At 40.1% G+C, this 26504-nt stretch overlaps 2 protein-coding genes across 2 annotated transcripts in view; both read right to left on the bottom strand.

The window, feature by feature from the left end:
- rfc3 (replication factor C (activator 1) 3) overlaps positions 1–26504 on the bottom strand; it is a 238275-nt gene that overhangs the window by 167395 nt on the left and 44376 nt on the right. The window lies entirely within an intron of this gene.
- LOC132987969 (serine-rich and transmembrane domain-containing protein 1) lies at positions 157–8431 on the bottom strand. Its single transcript, XM_061055006.1, has 2 exons — positions 8269–8431; positions 157–1025 (listed from the first exon to the last, which is right to left on the bottom strand). Exon 2 carries the CDS (start codon positions 1018–1020, stop codon positions 679–681), a length of 342 nt encoding a protein of 113 aa, XP_060910989.1. The 5' UTR covers positions 1021–1025; positions 8269–8431; the 3' UTR covers positions 157–678.

Here is a 26504-nt window from a genome sequence, read left to right as displayed (position 1 = left end):
TTCACCTTTACACCCACAGCAGGATGTCTTTGCTGTCTCCGTTCCACGGGAATAACGGAGAGGGTTGATATGTGTACGTTTTGTCAAGTATCTCATCTTAAGCTGTGGTAAAACACAATGAAGTTACAGCATCACAAATTGAGGCACCCTCATGCATTTCTGTACAAAGGAGTGTTCTTTATTGTAATACTGTTTTTGCAATGTAGCCTACAGACATTATTAGACATGCTGTGCAAAGCATCACTTTGTTATTTGCTCTACAGTAAATATGTCAAGTACGGTTAAAGAAATGCATTTTACAAAAAGAAAGAGGACAGATAACAATTCCTCTTTTCAATTTTTCTGCAGAAGGAAAGCAGTCTTGCTTGCTCCTTTGTCTTAGCCCTCTAAATAAGGCTCTAAAGTCCCTCTTGTCCCTTAAGACCTGTACATCACATAGTGAGCTACTTTATATTTCCCATGTGCATTTGCAAAAACATGGTGCTTGCTGCCATCCCATCAGGATTATAATATGCATGCAAGACGTGTAAAGTCACACTGTCCTTGTGTCTCTTTATGGTTGTTTGTCACAGTGAGGAAGTTCTGGGTGTGCGTTTCTTGTTGTTTGCATGCACGCATACAAAAGTTCACCTCGACATATACATGTCCGTGTGTTTGTGTGTGATCCTTCCATTCCTTTCAAGTGGACAATGAAGAGATGGTGGACCTCTGAGAAGAGATGCTACAGATCTCCATGTTTGTGAAGGAGCTCCCCCCCTCACTGCTGCAGTCGGGGACAGAGGACGAGGAGGAGATGATGTTCTTCAGCCTGTGGAGGGAGATGATGAGCAGCGTCAGCAGGAATACCAGCAGGCCGAAGAAGAGCCACACATAGACGTACACATTGCCCTGACGTCCTGGTAAGGAGGCGGCCGCAGACGGGGATGAAGAGGTAGGGGAGAAACGGAGGAAGGTGCCATTGTCCATGGGAGGGATTCCTGTCTCATTTTGGTCCACCAGCGGGACGTCCATCCCTGACATCCTGACTGACATTCAGCAGAGATGTGCATGAGGGAAAAACAGAAGGAGATTTAATTTGGAAGAAAAGAAATACTTTGAGGCATTTATGATATACATGAACTAAAGGAGAAATCCTCGTTTGCCTGCTGGAGCTGTCAGGAGTTTAGTTTCTCCCTCTAGGACACCCACATGCTAATCTTTGGCTGAGATTAAGAGAAAGAAAGAGAGGACTTCAGCGGATCTAATTCAAGGTCAACAATTTACTTCAAGAGCCTCAGATACAGAACAGACCTCTAGCTTATACGTTGCAATCAATGCTAATTTCATTTTCACAACACATGGAGAGATCAGGGAAATTATTAATCCCCTCAAACTGACCTCAATAACCCAGTTATTAATGAAAAACATGCATTTATCATTGCACCAGTGAATAACCTTAAAAATCTTTCATTAAATCAATAAATAAAACTATAATACATAAAAACTTGACTTGAGGGCTATGGAGAGTAGATAGCCTAAATATAATATTTGCAGCAAAGAAACATGTAAACATTTAGTATTTGTGATAATGTAAGATTGTACAAGAAATGACCTAGGCTACAACCAATGGATATGCTATCAATATATGTTAATAGATAGTATAAAATGGTATATTCTCTGAAGTGATAGTTTAGTTAGAGAATGGACACCTGATCACCAAATCAAGTGCATTGACAAATGTCATGTGTAGGGTGAATTTTTGTCTAATCACAAAAAGAAACACCTAAAGTGTGTTCTAGCCTGGTGATAAAAGTCAAGGAGCTTGACAGATTGAAGGATAGGCCTACTAACTAGATCGTAATGAGGGGTAACAGCAGGGGGAGTACTTATGTCATTGAATGCCTGTCAGGCTTGGCACCCTGAGATGCATGCTCATAAATTAAAGCAACCTTATCTGATGAAATTAAGAGAAAGCGTGTTTGGGAGCCTATTTAGGCTGGACCAATCTTGTGTCTTGACTTGATCTATGACACAACATAGATCCTTCGAAGAGATGAAAAAAAAAATAACCATGAAAGAAATGAAAGCAAGAGGTGTGAACACAGGCCTTTTTTTTCCTTAATTAAGTGGACAGATTAAAGTTCTGCAGTTTTTCAATGCATCCCAGTTCACAGCCAACAGGTGATAGTTTACGGTTGTTAGATGTTCAAATGTAAGAGTAGTTTAAAATGACTGCAGCATTCACTTTACTAAACACATGAAACATTGACTGTCGACTGTTTACAGTCTATGGTTTACACTCCCTTGTTTTTGGCGGGTCGCAAACAAGTCCTATGTATCATACTGCTAACTACTGTACAAAGGTAGCCTATGTGTCATCCAGATATCATCATGTCATTTACCTACTAAATTGTATGGCCAGCCTCGGCACAGGAATGTAAGTGTGACTTCTCGAATACATCCACCATAGACTGTAAATGTTATGTAGCCTATGGCTCTATTCCACATGCAGAGCTGGGATATTTGCTGGAAGTGTTAGCGATTCCCAGGACATTGTAGAAGCTAATGTTTAGCTTCGCGATTCACAAAGTTAAGGTCATGGATAGACGCCACAGCCCAACAAATGCTTGACTAGAGCCGCCTAATGCAAGAAACATGGCTGGTTTATTTCTCTCAGCCATTCTCTGTGACCTATAAACATTGTTTTGTGTAGCCTAGAGTCTGTTAAATTGAATAAGCGTGCAGTGTGTTGCTCGCTAGCAGTAGGCTACTTTACCATAGCTGACCATGGTCAGCAGGTGTGGTCTAGACTTGATGTTTGTTGCAGAGAGTATGCATAAAGCTTAAATAGGTTCAACGTTGTGTGAATTATGGTGGTTTGCTTTACATAGGTTCTAAGGATCTGGCTATTTTGGTTTGGTGGGATTGTAGAGTCAACACCAGATAATAATAAGGAAAAAGTTGTTATTGTGAGATTTTTTTTGTTCAGGGCGCTCCAACAGTTAAATGTGTGGCATCAATCGGGGCCTAGCTAGTGTTTCATTCTGAGCCCTTTAGCTACAAATGTCAATGTTGGCACAAAACTTTTCTTAATCCACTATTGACTTATGTCGCTTTTGAAGCTCAAGTAAGCCTCTCTGGGCCCAAATTCTTTTCTTTTCCACTTATTCACTCCCTTTCATTTTCTTCCCCTTCTCTCCATTTGTCTGCTCCCTTTCATTTACAGCCCACTGTACCTTCAGGGAGATACACAGTATAATGAGGAAGGGCTGAGTTGGGCAGCTCTCTCCCTCTCTCTCTCTCTTTATGATTGCATGCTCTCTTGCCCCCAACTCTGTTTTCTTTATCAAATACTCCCAGTGGTCTTCCAAATCCAATGAAAGAGTGTAAGCCACTTTTGTCAGCTTATATTGACACTTTTCTTTTCTGCAACTTTTCAAAGTTGAAGTATTGAGATTCACTGTGCATGCATCACCCTTCCCTCCTTTTGCATGACTACTAATTGGTTATATTTTCTGTTTTTCTCTTGCCGTTGTTGTTGTTTTTTTTATCGGCTGTTGCCTTTCTCTCTAAATGTGTTGTTTAATTCCTGAAATATGTCACCCTCTTGATTTCAGCTCAATTAACCAAAATTACATTTAAAAAATTGTAATTTCTGAGGAGGATCAGGTCCACCAGTATACCTGTAACTCGAAGTACCACCCCAGTCTAAGAATTTAACCTCAAAATATGTTGATCATCATAAATGTTTTTGCCCATGACACTGTGGCCCCACCATCGCACTCTCTCTACAGCCCCTTGCTCGTATGTCTCTGCTCTTTTCTATTTATGTTCTTCTTCTGCCATTCCCTCCCACTCTCTCCTGCTCTGTATAGGTTTCTCTTGGTAATGATATGTTGTTTTCAAATCTGTGATGAAGCTTGCTCGTTGGGAGCTAAGTGGTTGATAATTGGGCTTAATGATGCTTTTTGTATCCAGGCAACAAGGTACGATCAGTTCTTTTTCAAGCTAATCTACTTTAAGAGGACAGGCTGTGCAGTCCCCCCGAGGCTGAAGAGGTCAAACATACGCACACACTGGCATACAACCGCCTACACACAATTAATACCAGTAGTAATTTTCCTTTGTAGTACCAGCTAGCATTATTTAGAGATTAGTAAGGGCCAGGTAGTAAGGCATGGCTTTCTCCTTCTTCGAGTGTAATCTATTAGACACCGGCAAAAACTGTGCTGCACTGCCCTCTCCTGTTGATAAAGTCATCTTCAAGAACGTTTCACCTCTGACCCTCTGAGTGGTTTGAAGTTATTTCATCGTGCAATCACTGCCTCCTTTGTGTCCCTCTACCACTGAGCTTTATGTCATTTGTTGTTGAGTTTCTGTAATAAGAACCTAGCTTTGCTCGACCAACATTTTCCTTGGAATAATAGTCCATAGGCGATTCATTTCAAAGTCAGTCAAACAGTCAAAATTGAGCACAGTTAATTTGACACGGTTACACACAGGATCAAAGGGTCTGCAGGTAAACAATGCCAAATTGGTTTGCAGAGTGTGGCTAACATTGGTAGTGCTAGCACCGTCAGCTTTCGGTCCTCCTTGCAGCTTAATGTCCACCCGCCTGTGCTGAATGTCGAATGGTTATATGTCAGTTTAACCTGAAAAAGCCTAAATGAAACTTAACTACATTTTCTAGATCAAAACACTGCCTAACCGTGCTGCCCAATAACTGGGGCTTCCAGTCTATTGCTTCAGCCCTGACTAGTGGCGGGTGGCTGCGTTACAGCTTTGACACAATCTTTGATTGGCATTGCTGGCCAACATAATATGCTAATGATTTGTTCAACCAACAAGTCATTCGGTACAGTCTGTAGCTAGTGCATGCATCCCTGTGTTTAACCCTAATTTTCTGATTAGGTTCTTATAGAATTTGGGCCCTTTATCGCTAATGACATAATTTGCATATGCAGGTTCTGAAGGCAAGTGACATGATTTCTGGTGTTGGACTCTTGGTCAAAGATTATGGAAACTGCTTGTAGCTGTTCTTCTAAACTACAGTGGCCTGAAAGGGTTTCGGGATTCCGTAGGGCTTGGCATTACCACAACCGAGGTTTCTTTGACTTTACTTAACATGTTCGTCTTTCCTTCTTTAAGTGATCATAGAAGAAGTGTCTTCCCCTAACTCCCAGACATGCAGAGCCATGTGGAGTTCAGGCATTTAGAGACTGTTGTGCCTCTCAGCGTCCTTATTCTCCTGTTTCCTCCTGAGTCTGCCAGCTGGGAGCTCATCAATGGATTCTTACAGAAGTACTTCTTCTTTTCACTCCCAGTTGTGACTTTTTTTATGATCATGTATTTGAGCTTTTTCAGTGTCAGCATTGCCCTCTAGGCTATGTCAAGAGCTTTTATTAAATGCTGTCTACCCTTAGCTATATGCCCTGCACTCTCTTCAAACCGGGCTGCCCTGAGCAAACTTACCTTCTCTCTGCTTCACCTTTATTTGCTTGGTCTTCACTTTAACACATGTTTTGTCCACCATCAGGTTGGTTCAATAGACATTGGGCCATGACCTCCAAAGCTCCTTTTTTTTTTTGATCAAACGGCTTCCTGAGCGGCAAAATCCCTGCAAATCACTCCTCAAACAAGCTCATCCTCTGCTGGTGGAGCAAGTTCAGCAAAGCTCCTCCGGAGACTTTGTGCCGTGAAGCTTCCTCTGCTCTAGTTTCTCAATCCGTTTCTCACATTCATCATTTTCTCATCATCCCCCTATAATGTCCACACTCTTAGTGCTGTCATAGTGTATTTGGGACAATTTGTCTCATTTGAGGTGCTCTTTACATATTAAATATCCTGTTTTGATGTTGTCCAGAGTATATTTGGTTTTGTTTTATTACATGGTTAGTGGGTTTTATTACTTAACTGATTACATTTTCCACTCAGGCAGTGCCAGTTTTATGCTCTAAAAGTGCTTTAAAGCCAGCGATGATTTGATACCTGTTAATATGATTATTATCTCCATCTTCTGTAGTCGCCTTTTTTAATTTTCATAAAAGTATCATTTTTGCATGAGGCTTGTTTATATTCACAGTACTTTGTCAATTCAGGGCCAAACACAGAAAGCCTTGGAGTTGTACAGATCTCTATCGGTGACAAGAAATAGCCTGGGATATATTAACAGTCCACGCATGCAGCAAATGCAAATACTGTCTGTGCTAAAACCTAAACTTTCCAGAGATACACACATTCTGTTGTGTGTTGGGCTCTTGTATTAGCTTTTCTCTTCATGAATAATGGAAAAGATCCATGTGAGGCAAAATGTCATGGCATTTAGGCCATATTCTTTTGTGCATTTAGATTAGATTTTTAGATTTAGATTTATCTTTATTGTCATTGCATGATATACAACGAAACTCAGTTGAAGCAATCCTGTTTGCAGCATATAAAATATAAAATATAAGATAAGGACACATAGCACACATACACAAACACAATCCAAGCACATCTCACCCATACCCACATACACATTCAAACCTGTAAACATTTGTAAAAGAATATGTAATAAATACTCTATAAATTAAAATATAGGGAGTTAAAACATGAAAGTCATTGCACAGTCCATTATTGCACAGAGTCCATTATTGTAGTCCGGGGGTGAGTTCTATCTATCATTTGCGTATGTGTGTGTGAATGTCTGCGTGAATACTTTCTTATACTATATTCATACCTCGTTCCTACACAAAGAGAAGCTGAGCAAATACAATTAATACCAGGGATTCTATTTAACATGCATGCTCATGTGTGATGTGAATTTGTTCACACATTCCGTATGCGCTCCTACAGACATGCACTTAACATATTCAGCTCAAACACCAGATTGGCATGATGAGGTCAAAATGTCCTGAATTTCAAACATGTTAAATATCTCATATTCTGAGAGGGATCTACTGAAGAAAAAAAAAACAAGATCTGAGGCTCAACCACATGAATTCCAAATTGCCTCTGCAGCCCCAAATACCACAGATAGCCCAGAGGTCAGAGATATGCAGGAATGATGAAAGTAAGAAGAAAGTGCTTTCACGAAATGAGCTTAAAACTCTCAACCCTGCACAAACTCAATTGTCTCCAGTGTGTATTCTTTCAGTTTTCTACCAATAACTGCAGTATGTAGAGGACTATGTCAAAATAAAAGTACATGTTATATCTGCCAATAAAAAAAACCTGGCAGGACAACAAATAAAACAAGTTGTAATTTAAATGAATCTGGAAAACAATGAGCTCATGTTTTTATTCATTGCTTTAACATTTGAATGACAAAATCTCACAGTGCACCTGAGTGCACTCGAAGCAACAGCAGGGGTCGAGCACTGCTGTTCACCTGTTTTCTAATTCTGTCTGATATTCAGGGCATGAAAGTAAGGATTTGAAAAGTCAGAGGTGTTTCAAAGAGGATACCATCAACAGCAGAGGAAAGGCAACATGAGTTAAAATGCAGGAAATAGTGATCATTGGCATCGGAGAGGAAATATTGGACGATTTTCTTTTGGTGAGTGTCCAAAGCAGATAATGAGCTTATTTGCTTTGATGTCTGTGTGTGTGTGTGTGTGTGTGTGTGTGTGTGTGTGTGTGTGTGTGTGTGTGTGTGTGTGTGTGTGTGTGTGTGTGTCGTGTGCCCAGTATGTGTTCATCCCGGTTGTGAACTGTATTTTTACACCTCGATCTCATGTTAGTTTATTCCTCCTGATAATTTATGTGATATTGTTTTCTATGTGCAGCTTTTGTTCGCATTGTAAGTACAAGTGGCATCATTTTAGACACAAACCCTGCTTGTGTCCTCATCCACTGAATATACACTCTTGTGCCCTCCTGCTTCCCCTTCAGTCTGCCAGTACAATCGCTTCACTCATCACCCAACTGTTCCTTCCCTCCTTCTCTCAACCGCCACTGAAGAAGCCCGCTGTTTCCACAAGTTTGTGAATGAGTCGTCACAGCATGCATTTTTTATCATCTCCTGCAAGTCTCCTGGAACACTGTTTTCTTTTTCTACCTCTCTATCTCCTCTTACCCTGATGTCAAAGTAGTAGTTTTTGTTCTCTTACTACGGCTCAGCAGGCAGGAATAACGCGCCAAATAAAGTTTCGGCAGAATAATGGCTTTTTTGCATCCAGCATGAGATTAGATTAAAATGATCCCTGCCGTTTATCCCTTTTTTAAAAACACATTTTAAACATTTTCATTTGAAGTAGCCTAAAGCATCAGCAGCAGAATAGTACACACAATAAAGAAATAGTTACAGACCTTTGTATGTGTTATGCAGCTCCTTGCGTTCATTCACATCGTGCAGAAATCTATCCCGATGTGTTCGGTCTCTCAGCCGAGCAGACCAGATCTGTTGCCCCTGAGATCTTCCCTCCGTGTCTTTTCCCTCACTCGCCCTCTCCCGTTCTCCCCCTCTCTCTCTCTCTCTCTCTCTCTCTTACTGTCTTTCTCCTTCTCTCTGTCATTCAGTGACACACAACACAGGCAGTACAGCTGGAGTAGACTCTCCTAGACATGAAGCCTCTCAATAAATGGGCTCACATTCAAAAGGGAACACACGCATACATGAGATCTGTAACTGAGAGGCTGTGACTCATGAGAATACTGAGGTTTTTTTTTTTTCGTTTTGGTTTTTCTTCAAAAGTGATAAAGAGGAAAGAAAAGGGGGAATAGTGCTCACTCTAACACCCACCTCCTCTTTGTTGTCACTCCCTCTATCTCTGCCCTCCTACGTTTCTCTCTGCTGCTCATCACCCTTCAATAATGACCCCATTAGTCAACAGCTAAATCCATCCACCTCATTGTCAGAGAGAAAATATTCCTCAGAGTTAACAGGCTGCTCGATAGTTAGTTTACATGGGTAGACAAACAGCTAAGGTCGATCGTCATGCGGTCAGATAAATGGTTCGATACTTGAACAATAAATCAATGTTTGTCATTACACGCATGCCCTTTTCGTTCACAATCAAGCCTTTGTTTTGGTTCTCATCTCTCCAGCGTTTGTGCAGACGACGTGCTCTCTGATCTCAGCAAAGTGCGTCAGTAGACGGTATCCAGTGGTGCGCAATAAAGCGACGTGTCTTTATACCGTCAGACCCCAAACTGGCAGGCGAATGAGAGAGGGCTGCCCAAGAAGAAAGGACACAGACTTTAACACCTCTCAGTTTCTCAGTGCAGCTTTCCTCGCCTGCCTCCATCTTGGAACTTGTATTCTAACCTCCCTCCTTTTTATCTCCTCCGAACACCACTCTATGTTTAATTGCTATTTTATTAAACAGCTACTTACTTATACTTGAAGATAAATTCATGCTAAACATCAAACAAATACATTTTGGATCAACTTTTCATCTTCATTGGGGATATAATATATACAATTATTCAATCAACAAACTAGAGATGATTCTGTTCCAAATACTCCCCCTGTTTTTAGGTTAACATGTTTTTAAATAAAGCACTACCATCTAAGGATAGACTATAAGAAGCTAGCCACTTAGTTTGTGGACCATCATTTTGAAGCCTTGAGTTCGGTATTTAGGCGGCCTCCATCTGACTTTTCCGGTGCTAGAAGTCCCCATAATTGGACAATTGGTTGGTTACACAATGCTAAGCTGCTATCAAGGATTGACTGGTCACTGTACAGTAGTTAATCAGAGCTGTGTGAGTAGAAGTTGGGGTGAGCCCAGAATATTTTTAGATTTTAAAGTGGGCTCACCAACTTAAAGTAAGGTTTGTGACGATTATGGTGCCCCCTGTGGACAAAGTAGTAGCCTACCTCTTGTCTCTCTGCTGAGTTTGACATTTTAAAGGTCCCATATTATGCTTTTTCTGGTTTTATATGCCCTTTAGTGTGTTTTCCAAGTGTCCTGTGCATGTTTAGGCACATCTATGTGGAAAAATTCAAAGTCCGAAAGTCAAATGCTAACTTGACTAATCAGTCTGGACAAAAAATGTGGTCCAAGCAACTAGATGACAGACTGACAAACCAACGTTGCCTGCTACACTGTCAAATATTAAAGTGATGTTGTGATGTTGTTTTGGGATTTTGGGAATTTAGCCAAAGTTGAGATTTTTTTTTTTTTTTTAAACATGTATGATTGTAAAAGTCAGAGTTTACAAAAACCCACTTAAAATGATCAAAAGTAAATGGTGTTCCTGAACCTCTTTGAGCTCGTTAGCACCTTAATGGTATTCATGAAGATGTTAATTGTGTGGCAGATGACACCTGTCCCTGCTCTGTGAAGGGTAAAAGGCTCCTCCTCCTCCTCCACAGATGCGTCCGCCTGCGTCCATCTGCCCGCAGACATCGGCACCGGGTGCAGCGGTGAAGAACAGAGAGAGTACTGATGAGAGTAAGTTGACTTTATTTCATATCCAAATCAAGTTTCACAAACATCCCATGTCAGCTATTGATGTTTACTTCAAACACATATTTGACAGCTATTTGTGGAGGTCTGGCATTTCACTGTTTTGGGAATATTTTCTTGATTTAAGATCCCTAAAAGAAAAAAAACATGTTGATAAATATTTTTTTCCTGAGACGCTCCAAGCAGTTCTTCAGGGGTTGACTGTGTTCACACACCAAGGATGGAGGAAGGGAACATTTCACATCATTTAATTAATCCAATAATTATTCCCTCTGACCTCAGCTCTAATCACACTCTGCAAGACCATTTCTCCTCCCATCACAGGGAATCGTCACACTCACACAATTCCTTATTTTCCTGAAGAAGGAATGTGTTTGGCACAGCTTACTTTGTATTTGAAAGTACATGTGCTTTTCGAAGTGCAAACCCAATAATTTGTGTGTCATTTTTAGTTGTTTTTATGTGTGTGTTAGAGAGAGAGAGAGAGAGAGAGTACTGAAGCCCGGAGATAAGAGCTTTGGCTTCCACATTCTTTTGTCACTAATCCCAGAAGGCGTGGCGGCCAATTCCATGTTATTCCCTGATATCCCAGCCTGTTTCTGACTCCATGCCATGCAAGCGCTGCCCTTGTGAGGACAGCAGTGTCTGCATGGCATGTTAATGAAGGGGAGACACGCAGCAGTGAGGGGGATGCAACTACGTCCAGGCTTTTTTGTGAACTTGTGAGGACATTTCACTTGCTCATTTATCTAAACTTTTGAGAACATTTGTTAAACTTGAAACTAATAAACTGGAAAAGATGCACTACCAGATATTTTTTTTTTTACATCTGTCTAATATTGTGAACCAATTTGCAGAGCTCCTTACTAAGAATGAGGCTCACAAAAGCAATGTTGAAAGCTGATTTATATTTCCCTTATTGTTGGTAAAAGATGAATTCCCTCTCCAATCATGACAGAAACCGTAAAATACAATATAGTTAGTCTATGTTTCAAAGATTCCCAAAATCACACATGAGCCAATACATATGTGTTAACTACCCCCCAAGTTTCTCCTCTCATGGCATTGTCATGCCAATCAGAATGAGCAGCACAGATCTGAAGGCAGGGAGCAGTGGAAACATACTGAGGCATAACAGTGAAACACACACATGCACACGCACACGCTCAGGACGGCAGCCTGACAGGCGAGCATATGTCCAGAATAACAATGAGTCAGATTGAAAGGCGATATTGGCGCAGTGTCAAAAACATCGTCCATGAGTGGAGAAGAAGGAATAAACAAAAACAGCTGGGTAAAATAAGTGTGACGAAGAAGTAGACTGAAACCCTTTGCAATCCCTGCTCTACTAAAACCTTAGCCACTAATAGTCTTGGCAATTTTTCCCTGATGCGTCTGAAGGGTACACTCTAAATTCATGAAAGAGGAGAAGAAAGGGGAAAATGTCCTCAAAGTCAGATTCATTTGAATATATAAATAATTTAGAGCACCAAAAGATTTTGGGGGGCCTAAATTGCAAAGAAAAATCCCCTTCTCTTCAGACATTCAGAATCCATGTGTAGGCACGCATGGACAAGGAGGTATTTGTTGGAGTTGGATTTATCCCTTGTATGATACAAGGAATGAAGAATAAATGTATAGACATATACACATCTTTTTTGTCAGTTAATATTACTTCCCCATCTCTCTCTCTCTCTCTAAACGCCGTCCTCTTTGATTCACTTAATGCTAATGAGTAGCAAAAAAAAAAAAAAAAGTTCAGCAGAGCCATAAAAGCAGAAATTAAACATTCATCAAAGGTTTGTTGCATCACTTTGGTTATTGCCACATCCTGTGATATTCTCTAAAGTGTTCCCCCCCTGGCTAAAGATTGGTTAAGCTGTGTGGGGGTGTGCGTGTGTGTGGGTGTGTGTGTTGGGATCCTGGTAAAAGCAGCAGCGTAATTATTCCACCATCATAAGAAACAGACAAAAGATTGTCTCGGTCTTGACATAAAAAGTCTCTTCCCCCTCTCACGGCTCATTTTCTTTTCATGCCCCCGGCTCATTACAGTGATGGGCCTTTTAATGGAGGAGATTGCCTCAAATTTTCACTTCAATTTCCTCTACAAAAGGTCCTCTAATTCACACGAGGATCATACAATAAGGCATAATCATAGTGTTAAGACTGTGTGAAAAAGACATCGTGAAGTATCAGGAAAGTTCTTTTTGTATCCGTGTGGTTTGTTAGTGGTGGGTTTTGTGGAGTTTTGAGACTCTAATGTTCGGCATGTTTGGCAGGGACGATTTGGCCTCTTTGAATTTCCCTATAGTCTCGTGTTGCTTTGAAAACTCGGATATGAAAATTCTGATTGCCAACCTTCTCTGAGGCAAAACATACTGCTAATTGGCTGCTAGCATTCCATAGTGTATAGTATGGGGTGTTTGCATTATTTTGTTTTTCCCACACACATTTACAAGCATGAGATGGAGGCAGAGTTGCCAACGGGGATATAAACCGCTCTGTGGAAAATGCACTTCTTATAGGAGCAGAACCTACTGTGCACGTCTACTGAACAGTAGGTCCTAACAGTATACAGCACGGATAGAAGGGGACTGTCTACTGTCAGATTGTTTAGGCACTATGCAATTTCGGAAGCACCCACAGTCACCCATTGGGTACTGAAGAGGAATCTCGACATCCAACAATGGCGGTCGCCATAATGAAAATTCTGTCTCAATGTTAATTTTCAATCAACCAAGTAACAGTCAGTGAGGTGGAGCTGATGAAGACCTTCAGCCTCGTGTCAAACAGCTACGACACGCCCACTCGCTGTCATATCAGTCATGCCCCTTATTATCCATAACTCTTATCCTTCATGAAATCAAAACAGATGAGTTATAAACAAAATCCCCCATACATTGTGTGCTGATTAGGACAAGCTGTTCAGATCTAATTGGTTTTGTTTACCAGGCTGTAAACATGTTTATATACACTTACAAAATGGGCATTTTAACACAGGTGTGTGTGTGTGTGTGTGTGTGTGTGTGTGTGTGTGTGTGTGTGTGTGTGTGTGTGTGTGTATGTGTGTGTATATGTGTGTGTGACTTCCAGGTCTTTTTGAGCAAGCCTCGTGGTAACTTGAGGACCTGCTTTTTTTTTTTTTACAGGAGCATCATATCACATCTCCTGACATCTAAATGTACCAATCACGTATCATTTTAACGGCTTAAATCCTGCAAAAGTTGACTGGAAAATGCCTGTTCAACATGAATACACCATAACACATTACATGTCCCTTTATCTAATAATCCTCCACATTAGCATTCTGTTTCTGTGCTCAGGTGAGAGAGGTAATCTCAGCTGTGCGCTCTTCCTGCAGGGTCACACGGCTGGAGGGCGAGGGTGAGGTTGCTGGAGATGAGACCTGTCCATCCTCAGCTGGGGAGGATCCTCCCGGATGGCACAGTGTTTTAGAAGTGATGCTCAAACCATGAGCCCATCTGGCCCCAGCCTGTCACCAGTAATACATCACGCTAATGAAATGGCAGCAGCCCAATGCTATCTGTCGCAAGCAATCTGCATCTGCTCAGAGACTGAACGGAAATGAGGAAGAGGGATAGCAAAACATTGAGGAAGACAGGGAGACACTGTTTCCCCTGAGCAGGTACATGGTTATGTTTATTGTGGCTAAGTTTGAATTAGTGTGCGTATAGTATGCTCAGTTGTTTTGACAGATATTGATTTCTCTTTTACAGGAGAAAATAGTAACAGCAAGCCACCATATCTCAATCTCTCCTGGACCAAATAGCTGTTGTGATTGGAAGTTGAAATGCTGCTATCTGCCACGGAGATGCCTGGTTTCATTTTAGTCTTACTTTTTCGCAACTTGATTTAATCTTTTTATACTGACATTCGAAATAAAATGTGCGCTCGGGAAAATGTGCTCTTAACTCCTGAAAATAGACACTCCAAAGAACTTAGAGACTTAAGAACTCCTACAGATAACAGCACACATTATCTTCTTTAAAACTTGTAAACATGAGTATACAGTACATAAAACAATCTTTTTTGTTGTCATGGCTTTTGGAAAGGGCATAGAATCAAGTACGGACAGTAGAGACACGTCCCTACCAATAATTCTAAATACATCTCTAAATGCACATTTTCTACACTTCACTAAAGAGCTGAGGGAAACAACAGGCTTCATGATAAAAGGTCCCATTTGTTTTTGCATTGGCACTTCTTTCCCTATGCAAATTATCTCTCTATCTCTCTCTCACTCTACCTCTCTCTGTGCGCAGTTCGGGTTTAAATATGATTTATTTGATTTATTTAGCTGCCTCATTTAATTAATTAGCGTTTTTATTTAAAGTAACAAAGTCAACTACGTGAAAAATTGGTGCACAGAAATACTGTAAACCAGAAAACAAGAAGTAAAGCTTTTGATCCTCCCTGCACCTAAGCTTTTATTTTACATTTATTATCTGTCATTTACAATGTCAGGTTTTAATATATAATAATACTCTTAGAATTGCTCTCTATTTTAAACCTTTTGATTGAATTAACACAGGTTTGGTAACTTAAACAATACAGAACGAACACAGTGTTTATGTTAAAATAAGTTTATGACATAAACTGGGGGGTTAAAATCTGTTTTATGTCTTTTTGCCAAGTTTACAGAGAACAACTTTGATTTCCTCTTGATAAAAACACTATTACGGAAAATATAGAGTAAGCTCTAATTGTAGATTCGTTGCACTTTAAGCATTTGTTATCGTAGGATAAGTACAGTATATGGTGCTTAACAATTCTACAGAGTGAAACTAAAAGAGAGAAAGTTAAATACTGTCCTTTTCAAAGATGAAGGGTGAAATGTTGTACAATGATAAATCCAAACTAAGCACACAAAAAGTGAATCCATCAAGTTCAGCTGTCAGCAGAGTGAAGGCGTGATGGTTGGCTTTAGGATGAAGAAGCTCAGCCTCGTGACCAAGAGGTTTGCAAATTGGAATCTTTAATCCTCTGTTGCTCCACTGGAGCTGCTCAGCAGCAGCTTCAGCTGGAGGATGAGGAGACTGTAGTTACTGCTCAGGCGTCCTCCAGGTTTTTTACCTGCATGTTTAGTGTAACGCCTGTATTTCATGCAGTGATTTAACGATTATCATCATGGTAATAGATATTCATGCAACTCTGTATCTAAACATTTTGTTGGTTGTCAGGCAAAAAGGGCACTTTCTGCTTTCAAAAGAAGTTACTTCAGTATTTGAATCATCTGAATGTTTCACTGTTTTGCACCGTCTGTCTGTGAGGAGTGTCAATTTGCTCTGTTGTAATTCAATTTTTTTGGAAACAGGCAGCAACAAAGCACAAATCTGTTCTCAGAACTAAAAAAAGTCAAACAAAACACAAAGTTGACAGAATAATAAGAAAAAAGTATGAGGAGGGAAATACAATTTTAAGGATGCTTACTTCAATGGGAATCAGTTTGGTCCAGAGAGGTAAGAGTATGTATCAGACTGCCATCTTTAAAGTGTCAGAAATGTAACCTGTTCTTTTTTAAATGTGTTTTGTGCTATAGCCTCCTAATACATGAAAACATGTCAGGTTTGAGTGAGGCTATAAACCATATATCCCCTCAAATAGACCCTTTTTACTGGAGAGAATGTCTGCCATCTAGAGGACAACACAGAAGTTGCAGGCCCTTTATACAGATCGTTTCATTTCTGTTAAAAGTCCATTAGGTTTTTTTTAATTTTATTTAAATGTCTTGTTTAGTCAACTTTTATATTTTTATCATTAAACTAAATCCACTGTGACAGCTCACTTTTTATTTTATTTTACTCTACAGCTCAACTAATAGTGGACTAATTTTGAGTGGTTGTATACTTTCTCTTAAAAGTAGACTTATGAGTCACTCTTCACTATCAAGTATTGTAGCCTATATGTTGTATAAGGCAAACAGCTACGAGTACAGTAAATGAAGCAGCTCACAGCTGAACCCCAGCTGAGGACAAGGCTGACAGGAAGGCACGCCGCTGCAGCAGCAGAGTTTATATCCTTAAGGATAAGAAGTCTATTTTAAACGATAAAAGACGAGAGCTTTGGTGTCTTTTCTCTTTTCGTTGATGTTGATAAAACTACTGTTAGACCGTAGACTGTAAATAAATATGTGAGACATCCAGAAGAAATCAATATTACAATGCATACAGTTCATGTATACTGTTCTGACAAAAAGAGGAATGTCTGTGTCTTATATTTACTGATGTCAACAGCGATGACGGTGAACATGACAATTGAAAAATAATTATTTAGTATTTATCATGAGATATTTGTTTTCTATAGAACCCCGTGAAGTCATGGAGTCTGTGGACAGTGTCAGCTTCACACCAAAAACTTTAAGTATTAGAAAAAAATAGTGTTTAAGACTGGCATCTATTATTATAAGTTGCAGCTACCTTGTTCAATATTATTCCTGCAGATGTGGCTAATAACAGAAAACAGCCTGAGCTGTCACATGTGGTTAACTGTACATTTTGTCTTGTCTGAGGCATTAATTGAACACCTTTGTCTTTCTCCTATAGACACAGTGTGGATTATTGGTGACTTGTCCGTCGAGGTGCCCAGAGAGCTGCAGAGACAGAGGAAGAAACCTGAGCCTCAACAACATCTGCATTTGTTGGTTCTTCTGGGGTGGACTTCGGTTGCTTCCCTTCTTCAACAGCTCGCTGTGAGGGAGGTCTCCCCCGGATGGCCTGAGTGATATCACCCACATGTTCCTGCATCGATGGCGGTCACCATGCTTGAAATGCTGTCTCACCCTTACCTTCATTCAACCTAACGACAGGCTGAGAGCTGGAGCTGAGGCAGGTTTTAAACCTCCTGACAAACCGTTACACCGCGCCCGCCTGTCGATCAGGTCAGCTACACGCCTTATTGTGAATAACTCTTATCCTTCATCAAATCAAAACTGATGAGTCATCAAAACATTCACCCCCGTACAGTGTGTGTCGATAGAGACATGAGCTAATCACATGTAATGTAATGTACACAACAAAATAATATGTAACTTTACCACTTTTTGCATTTATTTATTAACCAGGCAGCCATCCTCACACTATAATTGCCTTTGATTTGTATTACTATTTGGTCAAGTTTAACATTTTTGTGATCAATAATAAGATTGTGTTTTTTAATTTACACAATAAAGGTAAAATAACCCCACCCTTATCAATATCACCTAGCTAATAAAAGAAAAAGGGTCTATTGTCAGTTTTATCTACATACTGTACCTGCAGGTCCTCATGCTTGATGTGTGAACCGCTGATTTTCATAATTACAACACACAAGCTATGCAACCGGATATACTCAGTAGTATTGAGATTAATGTAGTTTAACACATAATATTTACGATATCATAGTCACTGTTAATTAAACCATATTTGAACAGGTGCACCTGTGGAGAGTGCAGGATGATACACACAGAGGTGGAAAGTGTGTGCTGCAAGCAGCTTAACGCCGTATGTAAAGACAATTTATATATATATATATATATATATATGTATATATAGTTTCCTTATACAAAATGATCATTCAAAGTATGAATACACAAGATGAATACTGGATCGTCAGAACAGAAACACCTTCTAACACATACTCCAACAGGTTCAGAATAAATGTCTGGAGCTTCCAGAGGAGCCACACTGCATGACTCTTCATCCAGGCCTTGAGCCTGTCTGCCTGAACCCCTACTCCCTGTAGGATGCTCTGAACATTTATCAGACAGACCATGGACCGCTGGAGATGAAGGAGAGATCTGTGTAAGTCTGAAAAAAACATTTTTATTTAGGAATGTCAAAATAACAGTTATGTTAGTCAAATAAGATGAGAGTTTTAGGAAACACAGAGTTGGTTTAGTGTTAGTTTAACTCAGTTTTGGTATTGTCAGGATCAATGCACAGCCAAACAATTAGAATGTAAAATGTCTCTGAGCTATAAATAAAAAGCCTGCACTCATGTATGAGTGTGCCACATACTCCTCGTGTTGTTGTCCATGTAGCAGCTTTCAAGTTTTTGGGAGTATGTTCTTTTGGCAGCTCTGATGGAGCTGTTCAAACGCATCTCGGAGCAGTTTACTGCTATGTTCCGCCGCAAGGCCTTCCTCCACTGGTAAGTAGAAGAAAATTTTTTTTATCAGGACAGTGAAATGATGTCCCTGTGTTTGTGCAGGACTTCTCATTGTACCTCTAGACTCAAACGAGTTTGTCACAACACATCTGAGTGAAGTGTTTCTTGTTTCAGGTACACTGCCGAGGGCATGGATGAGATGGAATTCACTGAGGCTGAGAGCGACATGAATGATCTGGTGTCCGAGTACCAACAATATCAGGACGCCACTGCTGAGGGAGAGGGAGAGTTTGAGGAGGATAATAATTGGAAAAGTGTTAACACACAATTACCCAAATAAATAAAATGAAAGGAGCCAAAAGTCTGAATGGGTGTGTGAGTCTTTCATCCATCTGGTCTTTACCAGTCCTACACCTCTAGTGGCATTCACTGTTTTGTAACAGGCCTTTATCGATTTCATTTTTAAACTTTTGGTCCATCAAGGTTACTGTCAGTTGCTCAATACTAGACAGTGGCCACTCCTCTGCCTTGTTTGGAAAACTTTTGGTCCTTCTAACCAGTCTTTGAGCATTGAGTCCTTACATTACTGAACAATCAATATATATTCCACTCAGATGATGAAAATCAGATTGGCAGTGGCTGTAGGGCAGCTTCTCTTCCCGTAGTCATCCCACCTCCTCGTACAAGACCGTTCACAACCCACCCCAATAGGGTTCGAATGGCATATGGTCCATCGCCAGAGCTATTAATAATTTCCTGGGGTTCAAGAAGCTTTGGGTCCAATCAGCAACTCCACGTCAGCATCCAGACAGGGAAACTGTATTCTTATAAAAAGGTGAGGACATTTGCTGATGTCCTCCTGAGTAAGAATATTGTCTGTGGTGACAGGCATGCTCTTTTGAGTGTAAACACTGGACAGATCATTAAACTGAGTACCACTGAAACTAGCTCCCTCTAATCCAGGTACGAGAAGTGTGTCTGTTGTGCTCTCCTGACCCATTGTAAGGAGAAGTATCCTGGTTTTGGTGCCATTTAGATTCAGTTTTTTTCCTTAGATTTTCTGTGCAGAAGTTTGCAGAACTTCCAGGGTCCAAGAAAGCATACGTTTCCAAAATGTTTTTTTCCACCTTTTGACTTCACTTGTACAGGTATTATTGGAAGAACACAGTCATTAAGTAAGAAAACATGATGGCCTAGATACAAACGCACTAATGATGACTTTTTCTTCTGTTATTTTTGGTTTGGTTATGATGTGAAGAACTGTGGGATGCTTTAGATGACATATACTACAGGTGTGGCGATCTGTACATTCCTTGCTAATGTGTCCAGTTTTTAAACAGCCAAAGCTTATTCATTTATCTTTGAGGAGATCAATCTTTTCACTGTTAGCCAAATTCTTGAGATATGCACAGTGCTTTAAATCATGACTACAGTTACATGCACAGCAAAGAACAGACTTGTTCTGTAATGAAGAGGCAGCACTGTGAGCCTGGTGCTCTGGAGATCTTTTATCTTCAGAGGTGTTGATGGCTGCCACAGTGGCGTGGCTTCTTTCTTTGCTGAAGGATTTTTGCATGGCAATGTTTTTTGGCAGATTTTTGAAGCTGTGTTTCCTGGATGTTTCCAAAGAGGGGATGTGAGAGAATTCTCAACTGTCGTTCAATGAAATTGACAAAGTCTGGGAACATGGCTCTGTAGCCCCTGCGCTCCTGTAGCTCACAGGCAACAGTCCTCCATCTTTCCCGCAGCTCGTATGGGAGCTTCATTCCAATAAGCCTGAGGTTTGAAGGAACATTAATTTCATCCATGTACTGTAAACTTTCCATCATGTTACAACAACCTCTTAAGAACAATGAAAATGGCTGCAGGGAGCAGACATCCTCGCTCTTCATTACCAATCCAGTGCCTTCTCAATGTAAGCTGCTGCAACTTCAATCTCATTTCCAAAATGTTCTTTCAAAAGATTCTTTGCTCTTTCATAGCCTGGATCTGCCGGCATATGAAGGCAACTCCTGACCAACTCTCTTGGCTGCCCCCTGGTGTGTTGTTCCAAATAATACAGTCGATCTTGATTGTTGTGTGTTTTTTGTTCGATGCCTTGCTCAACAGCTCTTGTGAAAAAACAGTACTGTAATGGGTCACCGTCAAATACTGGTATGACTGATGGATGGTAGAGATGCTGATTGCTGTTGTTGAACAAGTTGAGCGGTAATTTCAGGGTGGCGTCGAATCATTTTGTTAATGGTTTGTTCAGAGTTTCCATATGAGGTAGAAGTTGTGGGATTATTGTGTCTTCTCCGATCAACACCGGATGTTGGGTTGTTTCTCTCTGTCCTATGAGAGAATTTGAGATATTGCATTTGAGGGTCTGAGAGCTCTGTTAAATGAACGCGGTGGAGTGGCCTTTGTGTGTCACTTTCTTGTTTTCTTATTTTAGGGCGCGCTCCAAGGGTTGTTATGTTATGTTGATGTGACTGTGTTAACATTTGAACAGGATGATGAAGGTTTGTATGGAGCGCCTGTGATTTAATTTCTCTGCTGTAATAGGAGTTCATGCCATCAGATGGTGCCCCACTGGCACTTCCCACTTGGCTGGTTTCCAGTACAGATAGCTTTGCGCTGGTAGCTGCTAGTTCAGTTTCAATTAATAGCGTTTCCTTTTTTTCTTCGGATTCGCGCCTCCTCCATTTCCAAAGCATGTCTTTTCTCCAATGCAGCCATGCGCTGAATGAGTGCCGCTTTTTCAGCCTCAGCTTTTATGCGTGTTGAGAATAATGTGCTTGAGATTTTGGATGCGGTAGATGAGTGAGTTTTGTGATTTGTAGTAACATTAGAAATGCTGTCACGGGGTCCAATTTTAGGCATCACTGTTACATTGTCTTTACTCTTGGTCTTCACGTGTTGAGATGTTCCAGAATCCAACAGCCATTCCCTTGTGTGATGTATGAATGCATCATTATTTTTGCAATGTTTTTCAAACCACACTTGTTGCTTTTTTTATTTTCGTCCTCTGACATTGAGATTTCCATTAATGAAGAATGGGCCTCGATAGCCTCATTGTACAGTTTGTCGAAGTCCATCAAAAGAGTTTCAACTTCCTGAAGCGTTTCATTTGGGATTTGGAGAGTGATCAAGTTGTCCACCTTCTGTTTGATTTGTTTGAGTTGAGTTAGTTCGATTTTTCTTGTTTTTTGAAGAACATCCAACATGTACACAAGGCCTTTTTCTGTCATTTTCTTTCCTCTTTTTACCTTAACATCAGTTATTTCAGTGTAACCTTTTACAGCATCATCATCATAAACATTTCCAACAATACCAACATTTTCAACAGCATCTATATTCTCATCAGCCAGGACATTTCCAAAAACATCCATTTCAGATTCTCAGTTCAAAAGGAGTTCATTCAGTGCGCGGGGTTCATCAACGTGCGTGTGCGCGTAACACGCTGGAGCGCCACTCAACCAAACAGCGACAGTCTTCCTCTCAAAGTTCCAACAAATCCAGTTCCGCTTAAGAACACACAGGCCTGTTTATCAGATCCAATATCTGTTGATCGACAAGCCGCGGTTTTCCAATAAAACCAAATCGGCATATAACAACTCAGCAGCAGCAGCTCCACAAGGCGGCCAAGAGGCAGGCACACCTCGGCTTATCCATCGGTGCCTCTCTTACCTTGCCCCTGGATCTGCGGCGGCGTAATGTCGACCTGTTGTTCGTAGTGATGGCGATTCCACTCCACGTTCACCGGCGTCTTTGTCCTCAGCGTTGCACGTGTGTTCGGCGTCCTCCACCAGCTGTCTTTCACCGGATCCTTAGGGCCGATCTGTTCCTCTGGGTTGGTTCCAACTTTCGATTTTCCTCCGGGAATCAGGTTCTTTCTTTTGTAGTGACTATCTAATGTCCACATTTTTTTTTTATCTTGCCTTTAGTCACTTGCATAGGTGTATGGAAAGTTCTTGACGCATAAAAAATAAACAAATGTCCAAAATTAAAGTACTTTCCTGATGTTCCAAGTTTATTGTCACATATGAAGCAGAGACAAACCGTGATGATGATATGATGAGTTGTTATTTCCGAGATTATACTGTTGTCGTTCTTTTGTTATGTTAAATAGCATACTTGCGTTATCCTGTGTTACGTTCTGTTATGGTCAGGACCGTATGTTCCCACCACCTATGCCCCCGTTTCCTGTTCACCTGTGACATATAAACACTCAACCAACCACCTGACCAATTAACCCAAATGATCAATTATCACCACCTAGTGTCCAAATTGAGTACATAAATAAACATATAAACTAAAGCCATAGAAATAAAACACATAAATACACACACACTAAATTTGCTCCTACAACCCCTGTCTTCCTATGCAACAGTTAGGGCTGGGCAATGGCATTTTTCCAGTGGAGTGTCATCAAATATGTCCATTCATACAGTTGAATACTTATCCAGCCTTAGCCGGAGTGTAAATGGGTCCTCAAAGTTTGTTTTTTAAACGTTGTCTGTTCTGTTTTCACACTTTTGCTGTCAGGAGTTCTCTTCTACTTTCCTGCTTCCTGGATATGAATGTTAAAAACTTCCATTTTTTTTTCTCTGTGTCAAGACCTCAATCATGAGGTCTTTTGAACACTTGTGTTGATGTGATGGGGGTTAAACAATTCCACCTGCCCACATCATCAAGGCTGTGGTCGACAAAATGTGTTGAAGCTAACAAGAGAGAACCGACTAGTATTGAAGAGTACCAGTTAGTAATACCAAACAACCCTCCTTTGGTAGGTTGTGTTTCAGTTGACCTGTGTTCTGTGGGTGCAATGACTGAGTGTACGCAGCACTTATGTAAGAAGAGAGGCAGGTTAAGTCATCCAATTATTTCAATTAGTTAAAAGAGAAGATTGACTTAACAGACTTACTTCAGGCCTGCTGCAGCCACATATAGACAGGATATCTTCTTCCCCCATATAATGAAAAAAAAAACAGATTAATGGAAGAAGAAAAAGAAAAGCTTTAAAAAAAAATATTCTAAATGTTTAATGAGTTCAAAAAAGTATCTGATTCTTCCAATTGTGATGTAACTATTTGTCTCATGCAGAATTGGTTCAGCACATGGTTAAACATTTAGGTGTTTGAGTACATTTATAGGGAATCAGTTATTTTAAAGCTCCTGTGAGGAAGTTTCAGTCATCTTTGGCTACTCATGTTGACAAAATGGTACCTCTTATCTCTTTGCTGATTATGTACTGTACGTCTGTAAATCATGCTTTTGCCTGGATTATAGACAGAACAGCTTAAGAGAGACAGGAACCGCTGGGAGGAGAGAGAGTGGGGATGACAGGGCCGAGGCAGGACTGGCAGGACCCGAAACCCCCGGCTGCTGCCGTGAGGATTATGTCCTCTGCAAACCGTTAAGCCATCCGGCGCCCAAAGTTCTGTTTTTTTTCCTTCTAATGAATTTTTTAACAGACAAATATATATCACTTATTGAGAATATTTACCTCTGAAAATGTTTTTAAAAAATGCAGTGTCAGCATTTTTTCTGACACCAACCCAATGTAAGCGGTTTCAGACATTAAACATGATCGTATATAAATAAACAATGTGTCAGCTGAAGGTTTATTTTGTTAGGTTTCATTAACAGCTTTAATACAGTGAATATGAAGTAGTATTACCAAGGTCTGGCCCATACTCTTGATATCATATCTGTATTTTTTACATCTGTTGTATATATGTATTTGATGATTTGGTTCTTATCTGATGTGAATATTTTATGTAAAGATCCTTTCCATCAGATCACAGGAAGCTATTCAGCAGAACAGGCCGCAGATCTGATAACATCCTACATCCTCATCCCATTTAAGGGAAACACTTTACTTTACCCAGCCACCTAAACTCACATTTATTGTTTGACCTGAGTATAATTCATTCCTTAAAAAAGGTTAATACCAGAGTGCATCGTGAGAAAAGAATGGACTGCCCCTTAACATTGAATGAGCTCTTTGATGCATTCATGAGCAGGACCTAAGATTAAACTAAACCACTGTGAATTATTGCCACAACCACTAATGAGAAAAAAATCTGAAGATGGTAATTTGAGTATCTGATGAATGTTTTAAGATGTGTTCAGGCATCTTCAAATGTAACAGCCTTTGATTGTGTGATTTTAATGTAAATATAAATGATTCAGAGTATTGGCAGAAATCACCAGTCATCATGCACAACCTTCAACTCAGCAGAAGAACCCAGAACTATGAGGATGGGAGGAAGCCAAGTTAGTAACATACATGTGTGAGAATGGATTTGCACAGAAAGAGAGGGAATGGAGGAACGTTTTAAAAGTTTATTAAATAAATGAAATGACTTTATATAAAAGACATGTCCAAACATAACAATACATTAACTTGGAAATAATTTAAATTGGAGGCCTAAAACCGGTGTACTCTTCCTCTTCATCAGGGTACTCCTGGTGGATACGGACAACAATGCAGGAAGTTATCACTACCCGGTTGTACTTTCCCAGGTATCCCCAGCACCAGGAAACAAAGGATGCCAGGTAGCGAGCATGCCTACAATGACAAACGTAAAAAAGTAATGTGATTATATATTCTTCAAGATTTATTTTGGGTTAAGTGGTCTTATAGTCTTCTTTTCTCATTTTGTCTGTCTTATACAGCACATCATGATCCCTAGAAGATGAAAGATGGATCAACCTGCAACGTGCCTGAAATCTATTTGGCCGTATGGATTGGCCTGGACATCTGTTTTGTTTTCTTTGTTTGCTTTTTTCTGATTTGTTTGGCCTTGGTGGATGACTGCTCTCTACTGATTCTCTAGTCATTTTTGGATGTTCACTAACTTGTGTTTGTACTGTCTAGAACTTTTGTGAATGTAAAACATTATTTTGGATTATTTACATTTGTCTGTAGGCACCACATGAGTGCAGGCTTTTTATTTATAGCTCAGAGACATTTTACATTCTAATTGTTTGGCTGTGCATTGATCTTGACAATACCAAAACTGAGTTAAACTAACACTAAACCAACTCTGTGTTTCCTAAAACTCTCATCTTATTTTTAAGAAATGCATTCAATTTGACTAAGCTGTTATTTTGACATTCCTAAATGAAAATGTTTTTTTCAGACTTACACAGATCTCTCCTTCATCTCCAGCGGTCCATGGTCTGTCTGATAAATGTTCAGAGCATCCTGCAGGGAGTAGGGGTTCAGGCAGACAGGCTCAAGGCCTGGATGAAGAGTCATGCAGTGTGGCTCCTCTGGAAGCTCCAGACATTTATTCTGAACCTGTTGGAGTATGTGTTAGAAGGTGTTTCTGTTCTGACGATCCAGTATTCATCTTGTGTATTCATACTTTGAATGATCATTTTGTATAAGGAAACTATATATACATATCTATATATATATATATATAAATTGTCTTTACATACGGCGTTAAGCTGCTTGCAGCACACACTTTCCACCTCTGTGTGTATCATCCTGCACTCTCCACAGGTGCACCTGTTCAAATATGGTTTAGTTAACAGTGACTATGATATCGTAAATATTATGTGTTAAACTACATTAATCTCAATACTACTGAGTATATCCGGTTGCATAGCTTGTGTGTTGTAATGATGAAAATCAGCAGTTCACACATCAAGCATAAGGACCTGCAGGTACAGTATGTAGATAAAACTGACAATAGACCCTTTTTCTTTTATTAGCGAGGTGATATTGATAAGGGTGGGGTTATTTTACCTTTATTGTGTAAATTAAAAAACAGGTACAACAGAAGGCTGTAAATGGAGCACTAGTTTTCCCTTATTATTGATCACAAAAATGTTAAACTTGACCAAATAGTAATACAAATCAAAGGCAATTATAGTGTGAGGATGGCTGCCTGGTTAATAAATAAATGCAAAAAGTGGTAAAGTTACATATTATTTTATTGTGGTTAGCTAAACTTATTTCATTTGGCTAGCTATGCTATTGAGAAACAGGCTTCCATTACACATTACTAGACTAAACAAAGATGA

The sequence above is a fragment of the Labrus mixtus genome, chromosome 14 (genome assembly GCF_963584025.1).
Source record: "Labrus mixtus chromosome 14, fLabMix1.1, whole genome shotgun sequence".
Classification (NCBI taxonomy): domain Eukaryota; kingdom Metazoa; phylum Chordata; class Actinopteri; order Labriformes; family Labridae; genus Labrus; species Labrus mixtus.
The sequence above is the reverse complement of the archived record's forward strand: the minus strand, read 5'-3'. Positions and strand labels throughout refer to the sequence as shown.

Excerpts from the sequence above, each read along its gene's own strand:
- LOC132987969 (XM_061055006.1), bottom strand. The coding sequence starts at position 1,020 with ATGTCAGGGATGGACGTCCCGCTGGTGGACCAAAATGAGACAGGAATC.